The sequence below is a fragment of the Pipra filicauda genome, unplaced genomic scaffold (assembly GCF_003945595.2).
Source record: "Pipra filicauda isolate LSUMZ 115617 unplaced genomic scaffold, ASM394559v2 scaffold427_size588224_pilon, whole genome shotgun sequence".
NCBI classification, from domain to species: Eukaryota; Metazoa; Chordata; class Aves; order Passeriformes; family Pipridae; genus Pipra; species Pipra filicauda.
Genome location: NW_024104562.1, coordinates 341,528 through 354,513, shown reverse-complemented (window position 1 = coordinate 354,513; position 12,986 = coordinate 341,528). Strand labels below are relative to the sequence as shown.

General features: G+C 47.3%; 1 protein-coding gene across 8 annotated transcripts in view; it reads right to left on the bottom strand.

The window, feature by feature from the left end:
• Positions 1 to 12,986, bottom strand: part of CAMTA1 (calmodulin binding transcription activator 1) — a 228,172-nt gene that overhangs the window by 95,175 nt on the left and 120,011 nt on the right. For all 8 annotated transcript variants that reach the window (XM_039385652.1, XM_039385651.1, XM_027751366.2 and 5 more), the window contains exon 6: positions 10,272 to 10,343. In XM_039385652.1, coding sequence (XP_039241586.1) covers positions 10,272 to 10,343 — 72 coding nt within the window. The remainder of the gene's footprint in view (positions 1 to 10,271; positions 10,344 to 12,986) is intronic.

The window sequence follows — 12,986 nt, the reverse complement described above, 5'->3', positions numbered from 1 at the left end:
CCTAAGCAGCACTCCACACACCTGTGCCTTCCCCTAAACCTTCCCCACAGGCACTGCAGGAATGCCCTGGGCAGTGCTGAGATGCTGGGATGGGGCACGAGAGGGGCTGAGCTCTTCATGAGCTGTTAGCAGGCTAACGAGGGCATCTGCAGATGGAATAGGCACAAAAACTGAAACTAGATACAAAATAAATATCCCAGAGCTGGATTTCTGAAAAAAGATTCTGCTGAGCTATAGTTCCACATCAAATTTTTATTGAATACATTTTCTTCTGAGAATTTGTGCACTAAAACCAGTCAGAATCATATGAGAGGAGTATAAATTTCACATACAGTTTTCACTGCAAACATCCTTCAAGAGAAAAAGCAAAAGCACTTTTTAATCAAGCCCTCTCCACATCCTCCTCCCCCAGAACCCGAGTGGCAGGCTGGGAACTGGAGCTCACACAGCCCCAGTGCCTGCAGCACTAGGGAGCTCTGAGGAGGGATGCTCTGCCTGAAGGTCACAGCGAGTAGGACACATTATCCCCCCTTTGCCATGCCTAAACACAGTGCCTAGGTCTGCTTCATGTAGAGTAAAGCTATGAGGAAGGTGACATTTTAAAGCAATTGATATTCTTAGCTGATGTGAATTCATGTGATTTCAGCAAACCATTGTAAAAACCCAAACATGGTATAACCTCTTCTCCCAAGTTCAGAGCTGCCCCTCCAAAACTTACTTCATCATATTATTTTCTGAATCTGCAATGGATTTCCTGTTTGACTCTACAAAACCTGAAAATGAGGAGTTAGTTCCCTTGAAGGATGCTGTTTCTCACTGTACAAGTGATTTTGGGTCACTTTGAGCTTGAAAAGGCTCTAGGATCTGAAATGCTATTACAGACAGAAAAGCTATTTTAGATAATTTCTTTTAGCAGCGTCCCAGTGCCCAACAGTTGTAACTTCTTCCCCTTGACGACTACAAGGTGAACTCAGAAAAAAACTTACTTTCTCAGAGGTTTCCAGATTTATTACCATAATGTAAACATTAAACAAGTCTAAAATGGAGCACCTTTCAGCACTTGAGCAGGTCTTGATGGCTGTGCTGTCCCAGATGCTCACATGGCTGCTCTTCCCTAATACTAAAGGTATTTAGTAACCCGGACTCCCAAGAAGAAAATTACACTGAAGAAAAGGTCAATAAATGGCAGAGGAGATGACATCCCATAATAGTTACAATTACTGTTTATCAGAGTGCTGCATTGCACAGGTAGCAGGTTATAGGACCTATTTGCTGTATTTTTCCATGAAAAGCTTCACACAGCTCCATGACTCGGAGTCAAGCCCATGACACGTGTTCTGTGTCACAGAACACGCCGTGCAGTCACATCGCCTCGATGGCAACCAATGACCTTAAAGGATGCTGCATTCATTTTTCTTTCTGCATATTTTTCTGATGGATTTAATGTTCAATAAACCCAAAAGAGCAACAACATTTGAGGCTGGAGCTCTCTGTGCCAGTGCCAAGCACTGGGGGAGGAGCCAGGGCTGAATCTGCACCTCACTCAGACCATGCACAATAGAACTGATGTCACAGCTCCACTCCTCACTGCAGGCTGAGGAGGGGATTGATCTTCTATGGGGATTCCTTTTCCTACAAAGTTTTACACTGTGCACGTAAGGCAGATTCCCAGCAGGATAGGTGCAGGAAATGCAAAAGCATGAGATGAGCAGAATTTGATTGTTTCAGAAACTCAAAGGCTCCCCAAAACATTAAATATCTGTGTGGGGACACTATAAAACCAGACAATGACAGTGCCTCTGTATTGGGCAACAGGGGTTGAAGCACGTGGGGATGCTTGGCTGAACCAACCCGACCAGGTCCCTGCTCTCAGGAACACTCCAGACACCAGCACTGTGTCTTAGAAACAGCAAAATCCCTACAGAAAGTGGCTCAAGTGTAGAGAGGAATAAACACCAGTGTTCTGCGTTTGGAAATAAAGGTTGCGATTACGGAGCCGTTGATGGCAGCTTTTGAAGAGTGCCAGGAACAAAGATAAATGGAGAATGGCGAAAATCCCAGCAGCCTTCTCTCTCCCTTTTCCAGCAGAAAGCACAACAGCTCAACTGAATTATAGATGGTGACTGTCATGAGTGCCCAGCAAAGGGCAGCAGGGAGCAGGGGCCTGTGTGCTGTCCCTCTGGCCAGGGCCGTGGGGACAACTGGAACAGTCGTTCCATTCTGCCATGTGACAATGGGGACAACATGAGGACACATTGAAAACAACAGACTTACTTTGTCCTGGTTACATTATCGGGAAATCTCCTTTCCTGGGAAGAGACCATCCCATTTTACAGTGATTAAACCGATAAAAACCTCAGCCTCTATTTTACTCTGTCATGCTTTCTTTGCTGCCAAGGGCCAACCAGCAGAGCGAGCCGGCAGACGCCGTACGACACACGGCTCGCGGCTGCGCCAGGAGGGGAGGCAAAGCTGACATTTAACGGAAACAAATGTATGATAAGACAAATTGTGCACTTTTTCCTTGACGTAGAAAATGATCCCCTGAGGTATGACGCCTGTTCAGGAGCAAAAGCCATTTAGGTCGGTCATTCCTTACTGGCTTTTGCCCCTTCACTAATATACTAAAGGAAACCATTGCATAATCTCACAGAGGACTAAGGCTGTGGTCCCTACACACCATTCCCATGGCCTCAGAGCAGGCACAGCATTTTATAGCGCAGACCATGACCTTAGGGCTGGTTTTAATAACCTTTGCTGCCTTTCACTAAGGGTAGTGCACCACGCATACATTCATGTGTGTGACAGCCCTTTCCCATCCATTGGTCTGACCCGAGACATCGTCATGGGTGTGCACCAGCAGGAGGGATGCAGTGATGCATCCCAGGGGGGCGCAGGTGGCAGGATGCAGGTGGCAGCTGCAGGAGGTGACAGGGATGGAGAGTCTTCATACCAGTGAGACAGGGTGAGACAGAAGAGGCGTCACAGCTTCATTAACCAGGGGCAGCACAGTCGTCAGTGACAGCTGAGGCAGCCAGTCGATAGAAAGGGAGTACAGAGAGACTCCTTCAGAAATAAAAGATTATCCTGAGAATAAAAGCAACTGGGGTAATAAGCAAGATGCTCACAAAGGCAGAGGACAGCAAAAAGAGCATTCAAACCCGCAGGCACCTGGGAAGTGATTTATCCAAAACACTTAAAAAAGTGTGCCTTAACAGACAAAATACAGAGGGTAACTCACTGCAGGCCAAAACACTGAGTATTAGAGGAAAAAAATATCCTGCATTAGAAAGAGAGACTTCAGTCTTGGCAGCATCTGCTTCAAGTCCTCTGCTGCCCACGCCAAAACGAACTCCAGATCTCTAAACTCAAACTGTAATTTGCTTCACTACAGAATTCCCAGCTCAAGCCCCAATTATACCTCTTTGGTGAGGGTGAAACTCCAGCCAGCGGTATAATACATTCACTGACACCTGCAGACCTAATAATTGACCAGGGAGGATGTGGATGAGCTCAGCAGAATCTCTGCATTGTTCCTGCAAGGCTCGGTGTCCTACACCAGGAAACAGCTTCGCTACTGCAAGGTGCATAATTTAATAAACCATTAACTCAAACCTGAGGTGAAGTAAATTCAGCGTATTATATATTTCAAAATAGCATTAGAATTCAATTTAAGTGTCACCAAAAGCCTAATCCTCAGTATACAGAGCATATTAATAAGTGTCTTGGAGCCTGTGGTTTGATTTAATTTCCAGCTGAGTTGTGCTGCTGCATGGCTGCGATCCCTGCCGTGAGAATGTCTCGGTGACAGCATCGCCAGACTGAACCGGAGTAGAATTGGAGGGATGACAGTCCTGCTTTCTGGGTCCTCCCGGGAGAGCAGCGGGGTGGGTGCTGGAGCACAAGTAGTCCTGTTTCCAGTTGTGCCACTTCTGCGTGGCCCTGCTGAGCTGTAGATGTTTCCCAGCAGCGGCAGGCTTCTCGCAGGATCCCCAGGTGCCCCCGACCCAACCCTGCTGTCAGTTCCCTTTGTAGTCAGAGGGGAAAAACCCATTTTGGGTAAGGCAGGTGCTCCTGTTCATGCAGGCCCGATGCCATATCCGCCCCGAGCTGCTGGACGAGGCACCAGGAGCCGCTGTGTGGCTGCTCCCAGCCATGCCATGCCATGCCATGGCACCTGGCAGGGCTGCGGCCACCCAGAAGGGACAAAGTCGCTGCTTTCCCTCCCCCAGGTCAGATGTCCGGGGAAAACAGGGCACCATTTCCACCAAGAGCCAAAAGCACAAAACCTGCTCTTCCTTTCTGTGGGAGTCAGCCACGTTTTGGCCTTTTCCCTGTCACCCTTTTCCCTGTCGCCCCTGTCAGAACTCCTCTCAATCAGCAACCCAGGCACGTTCCCCAGCACTTTGGGAAACGCATCTCTTCTATAAATGACAACAGATTATTTAAGCAACAACTAAAGCACTCTGACTGCTTTTTAGTTTGCTTGCATTAACGTCAGTCTCCTCATATATCTAGAGAACAAATACGGGATTTTCTTTAAAATGGTGGAGAGTGATACAAAAATAGCAGCCTGCTCGTCTAAAATAAAGTTATGTATTTGAAAGGGTTGGAAATTGTTTTTTAATCACAGGCGTCTTCCTTCTGGAATATAATCTGCTGGCTATACATTCTGCTCTTCTACCCAATTTCTCAGGAAAATGCAGCAAGAATGTTAATAAATAATTTATAAAACATTATAAAAGATAAAGTGCTCCTGCTAAAGTGTTTCCAGCCTTTGACACACCAGTTCATTTGTAATCCTCTTTGCCTCCCCTTTACTGTAACATCAGCAGAGGGTTAGTACTGTTGCTCTCGCAGCCCCACTTCATCCACCCTGCAGAGGTCCAACCATCTCTGGTTCACAGGGATCCAGGCTGACACAGGGTACAGCCCAGCCCAAGCCACAGCTCAGTGTTATGTACCACAGACTTCTGTCACAGAAAATGTTTTTCAGGAAAGCAACATCTTGATTTCTTTCCACAGTCTCGTGGGCGAAACTGGCTGCAAATGCTAACAGGTCTCTGGGGTTTGTCCTTTCTCCAACAGCACAGGGGCACGTGGGCTGTGCTCTCTTTGACACTCACAGGGTGATTATGGAGCACGGTGCACAGGACCCTTTGCTCCTGGGAAGGAGACAGGTGGGAGGACAGGAGCTTTTCCTACATGGTTACTCTGAAATTCACTTTCAGGAGCCAATATGTTTAGACATATGATCAAAAAAAAAAATCAAAATAATGAAAACAGACAATTATTACAAAAGAGTTCACAGAATCCTTGGTATTTCAGTTGGACTGAGCAATAGCTTTTGAACAGCTCCACCGATTCCAGGAGTATTTCAGATCTTTAATGATCCCTGGAAAACGTGATGGGAAGTCTTGAGACATGGCTGTTCTGGTGACTCCAAGGCAGCAGAGACACAGCAATGAGCATGGTGACCTCAGAAGAGCGGGTGAGAAGATGAAAGGAGGGAAAGAAGAGAGCATCCTTCAGAGAGATCAAGTCAAAGGCATGTTAAGGAAGCAGGAAAAGGGTATCCACAACTTCCTCATTCTCTGAAAATGCTCGTGCATTGCGAAGCCCAACAATGACAAAAGGGGACTGACTGCTGCATCCTGACAATGTCTGGTACCAAAAGCATTTCTGCTGCTGCAGTCAGAGCGAAATGTATGCAGAAGACCATTCTGCACTCCTGGCAGTGCCATGTGCTCCTCCCACATTCACTGTCTCCTTTCCAGCACAGTTCCACACGCAGACAGGGCAGTGAGAACAGGAACCCAAGGGAGGTAAAGCTGCTGCACAGGTCTGCTCTGTGAACAGCCCCCTGGATCCCAGGCATGCTTGAGACACAGACATGCTGGCAATGGTTGGGCACCCCAGGCCATGCTCTGCTAGACTTCTATACACACTTAATTTCATTGTACAGGTTAAACCCACTTTGGGAAAACATGCCGGGGTAGCAGCAACAGTTTATAATCCCGTTAGCAAACACACACAGGCTCACTGTGCTGAGGCCTCGCTCACACCCCACCCCCCAACATACAGGGCACATCTAAGTGCCCACGTGCAGTGCAGCATCCTCAGTGCTTTATTGCCCAGCCACTTCTATTTCACCCAAATGAAATATAAAAACCCATTACTAAGCAAAAGTATTGAGAATTTTTATGAAATTGTAATGCTTCCAATTTATGTTGAAAAAGTCCCAAACCCTCGAGCTGTCTGTGGCTGCTCCAGCCAGGGATGCAGGAGATGCTGCTGATGCAGTGCAGCACAAGTAATCGGAGAGGGAAACGCTGCTCTGATGGGGTGCCATCAAAAAGAAATGGGAAGGGTTTCCTCTTGTTTAGGACATAATTGAAAATTCAAGGCAAAAAATACAGAATGAACACCAAATTTCTGCAGGACAGTGACAGATGTCATGTAAAATGTTTTAACTGAGTTTCAGGCCTTGATACTTTCTGCCCATTTCAGACAAAATGCGTTTTAGGAAGGGAACACTCAGGGAGCATCAGGCATCAGTGCAGACATTCATAGTAACAAACTGCTGAATATTCAAGTGTATCAGAAGGAAGAATCCAGGAAAAAACTATTTAAAGAGAAGATACTGTGGAAACCTTTGATATTCAGTTGGTGCTTACGGATACTCTCCAAGGCACAGCTGGTGCACACAGAACTGGAGGAAAAGTAATTAAAGACCACTACCTGAATATTGTCCAACACCAGTGTCCCCCTCAGCATCCCCATTTGCTCCTTCCAGGACAAACATCCTGCCTGGACATTACCCCAAGCATGACTGCTGATGTCCCTGACCTTTCCTTGCCATTTCCTTTCCTGCAGGAAAGCATCCCATGACTGCCATGGCTGCTGCAAGCATCCTGTGAATGTGCAAGCAATAAACATGAAATGCAGTTTCCCCTTGGCTCCCAGAGAACCAGATTATCACATTTCAGCAATTACTGCACATGCTGGATTTACAACAGGGCTCCACAGGGCTCTGATGTCTCCCTGTGCCCACCCAGCTCAGTCTGTGTCCTGCTCTACTTCCCCTGGCTCACCTGCCAGAGCAGTGCCACTGACACTCTTCTGCACCAACTCTGAACTATTCAGCAAGCAGTTAATGTGCATATCACATGAAACAGCTCTCTGCTGACATACTGCTCTCCAAGGCTTGTTACTCCTAATTTGTCCGATTGGCCAAGATGTCTAAATTCACAGTAAATTTTTAGCATGATCCTATAGCACAGTTTATGCACTTCTTAATTAAGAAAAAGGGTAACACTTTTTAAAAATATATTCCTTCCCATCCGTGCAGCACCTGAATACCAGTACTAAAGAAGATATCAGCACCTGCTAAAGGCAGGATGGAACATGATGTCCAACAAGCTCAGCATCTCCAGCTGCACGGCACAAGCGTGGGAGTGAGCAAGGGACGCATCTCTGTCGATGGGTGAGGGCAAAGTCTGCCTCTGTAACCTTGGCAAGCAGCAGCCCGCCCAGAAGCCTGGCATCCAGATTAATTTTACATTCTTGGGGCACCACTTTTCAACACACAGAAGGGAATGCTGCATTTTGCTACTCAGCTGTGCCAGTGTTTGAAAATCGTCCGTGTCTGAGAATCCACATTTCCCCTCCATTAGTCAGTACAAGTACAAACACAGGTTTTTCTTCTTTTTCCATTGACACAAAATCTGGTGCTAAGTTGAAGGTCAAACAGGCGCAGCACAGGTCCTGCTGGTGACAAGCCAACCCACTCAGGGCTGCGGCTGCACTGAAGCCTCTGCAGAAGATGGAACCTGCCATCACCCGCACCTTGAAAAAGGTGTCAGCAGCACTGCTCCGTGCTCGGTGAACTGCCATCCCACTGCCCACCCCAGCCACCATCATCGTGGTCTCTGCTGACAGCAGGAGAAATTTTAGGAGACACAGAAAAATGCACTGTGCAGCTCCAGCTGACTGGTTCTCATTTCTTATCCCTCTGACCAGTCTGCAGGGAGCAGGCACATCATGTCAATCATAAATGACAACATAAAGTTGCTTAAAGTAAGAAATCAGACACGACCATATAATTAATGGCTACGGCGCAGTGTAAATGCATGAGGGAGACCTTGAGTCCCTGTGGTTGGTTTGAGTCCTGGCCTTTACACTGAAAATCTGAGGCAGAAAAGATCAAGAACAATTGCATGGGGATTTTTAATCGATATCTAACCTGACAATAGGATTTGGAGGAAGATCATCCCATAAAACACAGGTAGCATTGCAGACTAATTGTATTTACTCCCCACTGACCAGAGGCTCACAGGCAGAGCACTACGTGTCCCAGGAAGGTGCTGAATGTCTCTCTAAACAAAGGGCAAGGCACCTAAGTGCCTCTGTGAATTAAAAAGTCAAACATGTTGCTGGAGGTTAATGTTAAACATTGCCCTGGCTGTACCTGTTTTGGAATATCAAACTCATTTACTGGGGGGTGTTGAAGTGGAAGCCTCTGAAGCAGATAAACAAAACACCTTCTCCCTCTCTGGTCTCATTCCCCCTGAATTCACCATGGAGCTGAACACAAACACTATGCAGACAACAGAAAAGCATCATCTATTCTGGGCCAGCTCCTTTCTCCCAGCTGAATAACCTTGAGCACATGACTGAAGGATGCCCGTTTATGCCTGGGAGATGCTGTCATGAATCACAGACCCCTCTTCCTCCCACAGAGAAGGCACAATGTGTCCTTGTAGAGGAATACCAGTCTACCACTGCCACAGTGAGACATCCGGCAGTGCATTTTATAAATAGGCTTCTAAGAAATGTACTTCCCATCCACTCCTCCTGATCCAAAGTGATTACCAGAGCAAAGACGACGACTAAACATCAACACACACGCTGTGAACATGAAGGGGTCAGACCCCAGGGTACAGCTCAGAGATCTTATACTGCTTCAGTGCAACCCACCAGAGAGATGCTGGCTAACATGTTGGCTACCAGCCACAGCAGCCAGGGCCAGCAACACTTCTGGGGAGCACACAACAAAAGAAGAAATACAAAGCTCGCAACTGAAGGTAAGAGAGGGGACCTATGAGGAGAGGACCTCTCAGGGGGTACAAGCACAGCCTGGCCAGCATATAAGAGAGCAAGATCAACATGGTCACACTGTATTTTCAGAGGAGCCACAGCTCTGCTCTGTGAGGTGCAGTGCTGCTCCCACCACTGCAGCCAAGCCAAGCCTCTTTCCTTGTATGTGGCATTTATATGTTGTGGGTGCAAATGGAGCTGAGAGCACACAGACAGCACAGAGGACAGTGACATTTGGTGCATGTTCCCTTCGATTATATTCATGGTGCAGGCACAGTCCTCTGCAGGTCATGAGGTGTCTTGTCCTGCCCCAGTGACAGCAGCAGTGTCTTCTTTTTTACTATGAAAGTGCAATTACAAAACCAGGGGGGAAAAGGGATTATTTTCCATTTGCTTCTAGAAACAGATGTCACTTTCCTCAGACCTGTTAGTTTTCAGAACCATGAGAGTTTAAGCTTTAAAACAGTATTATTACAATATGCATCAAGTGTTTTCTAACAAAAGAAGATAAATTGCTTCCACTTTGTACACCATGGTAACCAGCCAAGAATACAAACAGCTCCTCAAAGACAGGGTCAGCAAACACCACCTGGGCAAACTCCCACACGTGACCCTGAGCACAACCCACTCAGCCCCAGGGAAGCTGCCCAAACACTGTGTAAATAAGAGGAAAACAGCTTGACTCCTGGGACTTCGCTGTTCCCACAACAGCCAGAAGAAAAATCATTGATTGTCTCCCCAGGGACTAAACTCCTCACTGGAGGAGAGCAGATCCACTGCAAGGCTGGCCCTATGGTTCTGCCAAATTCAAACACAGCCCCAGGGCTGATCTCTCTCCTATGCCATGGCATGCCAGTACAGCACTCGGCTTCCCAGCTCCTGCCTCACTTCAGAATGGAACAACACAACCAAAAACCTCCAGGAAGTCTCACTTGAGCAGAATCCATGTTTAGGGAATGTCTGACCTGGCATCAGCTCTCTATTTCTAGAGAAAATATATCATCTCTCTAAACAGAGACATACAACTAAGAACACCCATTTCCCCTTCAGACAAACAGAATCCCCCAAGCAGTGGAACGTGGGATGCTGAGCACCCCGGCAGCGGCCGAACGAACGCGGCCACGCGGGCTCGCCTGGGTGACCCGGGAGAGAGGAACGTGTCGCCATCCTACCTGCAGAAGCCAGTAGCACCTTCTGTGAAACGTGGGGATGATGGAGGAATGGACGTAGCAGCCATACAGGCACTGGGGACACAAAAAGAGAGAAAGCAGAGTCAGGTTAGTGAAGGAACCGTTGCCTGAGAGGCTGCGCTGGGGAGGGGGTGGCAGTGCATGACCCGCCACCAAAGACATCATCGTCCTGCTCCTGGTCGGGGCTGGTAACACACAACACAGGATTGTGGCACCCCAACGTGTGTTTTTAAGCATTGCTACAGGTCACAGAACCCCTTCCCTGACAGCCTCCCCCCCCCCACCGCTGCCTTTGCCCAAGCACAGTCACCCTGGAGCAGCCAGAGGCAATGGAGGCTCCGGCAGCGCTCGGCACCCCAACACCGACGGGGGGTCTGGGGCTGCATTCGAATCTTTGCTCCAACCTATTTTTATTTTTTGACAAACACAACACCTATATCTCTTTTTCCATAGTTTATCTCCTGGGTATTTCAACTGAAAATGTTGTGTTTGTAAACTGAAAAATTGCTGCCAGATATTTTAGACAGCAAAATGCCAAAATACAGGTTGTTTCTTTTCTGCTTGTTTTGTTTTTTTTTTGTTTTTTTTTGGTTTTTTTTTTAAATAAGTTCTGCTTCTCTGATTAACTAAAATCAGCAAGGCCAAGGAATTCTTTCTTCAGGAAAAAAATCAAATTTCCAGTATGTTTCCAACTTTTCAGTTGGAAACCAAGCCCAGCATAACCCAAACACACAAAACTGGTTTTAATTTCAAAGATGCCCGAGTGCAGAGGGGTGCAGTGCCTCTGGATGTGTGCACTTGGCGAGCACACAGAAGGCTATGGCAGATTCCCCTCCCCTGGATCACCACTTGCAAGGCTGGCCTGAATTAAACAGGATTTAAGGACTGCTGGCTGCTGTCACTGAGTTATTTTTAAAACTGAAATGACAAAGATTAGTAATACTTTCAAATGTTTCAAGGGTACATTCCACACACAGAAATGCAGAGAGGAAAAACAGAGCGGGGAAAAAATCCCTGCAGAAAATAATCCAAAGAAAAGCTTAACATTTAAATCCCTCCCCTCAGATGGGGAACAGCCGCTGCCTTTTGTGTGGATAATCCCTGACAGTGACTCCTGGCTCACAGCGCTGGGGGCTGCATGGAAAGGTCTGTAACCTTTGGTTCTGCTGACTCAGAGCTGGTCTCCCCTCTCAGGAAAGCAGCTTGGGAGGTGCAGCATCTCCCAGTCCAACCTGCTTCCCAGTGAGGGTGGATAGCCGGTCTGGAGCAGCTGGAGTCGCCTTCACAGCCAATACAGACATCCATAGCACCTTGTGCAATATATATCAATATATTCCAGCATCCCCCAACTTGCTTCCCATCCTGACTTGCTGTGGAGTCTATTGAAACTTCTCTGATTAAAACAAAACCCAACAAGTGCCAGTGCTGGGCTCGGTGCAGCTTGTGGTGCACAGCAGGCGGGAGCACTGCCCTGCCTCTCCAGAGCTGCCTTGTGGTTAATTCTGGAGCTGTCAATAATGAATCACACAAAAGCCTCCCACCTCCAAGAAAATAGTTGTCAACATTTCAGCAAACCCTTAAAAAATCCTAACGATTCACAGAATTCACAAAGCACTCAGAATACAGAAGGGATTTCTTAAATTTTTCTTTTTTTTCCCCATGGTGACAGGACATGAGAATCTGACTCTGGATTGATGTGTAGAGGCTGGATGTTCTAACTTGGGCAGCTGGGATGAAGGAGACCCACACACTGAGCAAGCTCCTGACCTCAGAGAGATGGCAGGGACTGTCCCCACGGGCACCGAGAGATCCACAGTGTCGGAGAAACACGCTGCAGGGGAGAAACAGACCCTGGGAGTGCACATGGAGTGTAGGCAAAATGAGTGATGGCAGCAATAAAACCTACATTAATTTTTGGATAAAAAGGCATATAAAACCCCTTTAGGATATAAATGGAAAGCAGGAAATCTGAGCGTCATTGTTTTGGAGGATTTTCAAGGTTAATGAGTTAAGCGCTGTGGATGACACAAAGTGTGCAGCCCCATGGCTCGGTACACGGGGGTTAAGGGGAGGAGGGTGTAGAGGTGATTTCCCTACACTTGGCCCTGCTGACCCCTGCCTTTGGTGTGGGATGAATCCCTAGCCTAGGACAGCTCAGAGTCACCGAGTACCCGCCGGCTGGACACCACCCTGCACCTACTGAGGAGAGTGGAATTACTGCCCTGCCTGGCTGGAGCACACAGGTAACCAGGGCAGGAGTAATGCCTTTAGCTAAAGCTATCTTTAAAATGAATTCTTGCTCAGAACAGGCAACAGGGGTTTCATTATCTGGGTTTTCTTTTATTTTTTTATTTATTCTTCAGTGGGAGGTAAAAGCTGTGGAGGCCTGTGTGTCTGTGGAGATGTTAATGCCAGGCTGGGCGCTCAGCCAACGCATTAAGTGAAATCGAATTCCTGAAACCAGCTTTAATCAGCAGATTTTTAAGGTTAGAACAACTCTCTCCTCTGCAAGGCTTGCCAAGGTTAATTCTGTCCTGAGCAGGCTGAATTAATGGGCTGGACAGGGGAGAACACTTTTTTTCATGATTCTCTTTTAAGTTTACAAAATCTCCAGGAGAAGAGAAAAGGCATTTCTGAGCTGTCTAAGGAGAAATGCCACCACAGCAGCTCATCGACTGCTGTGTAGAGAACAGGGCC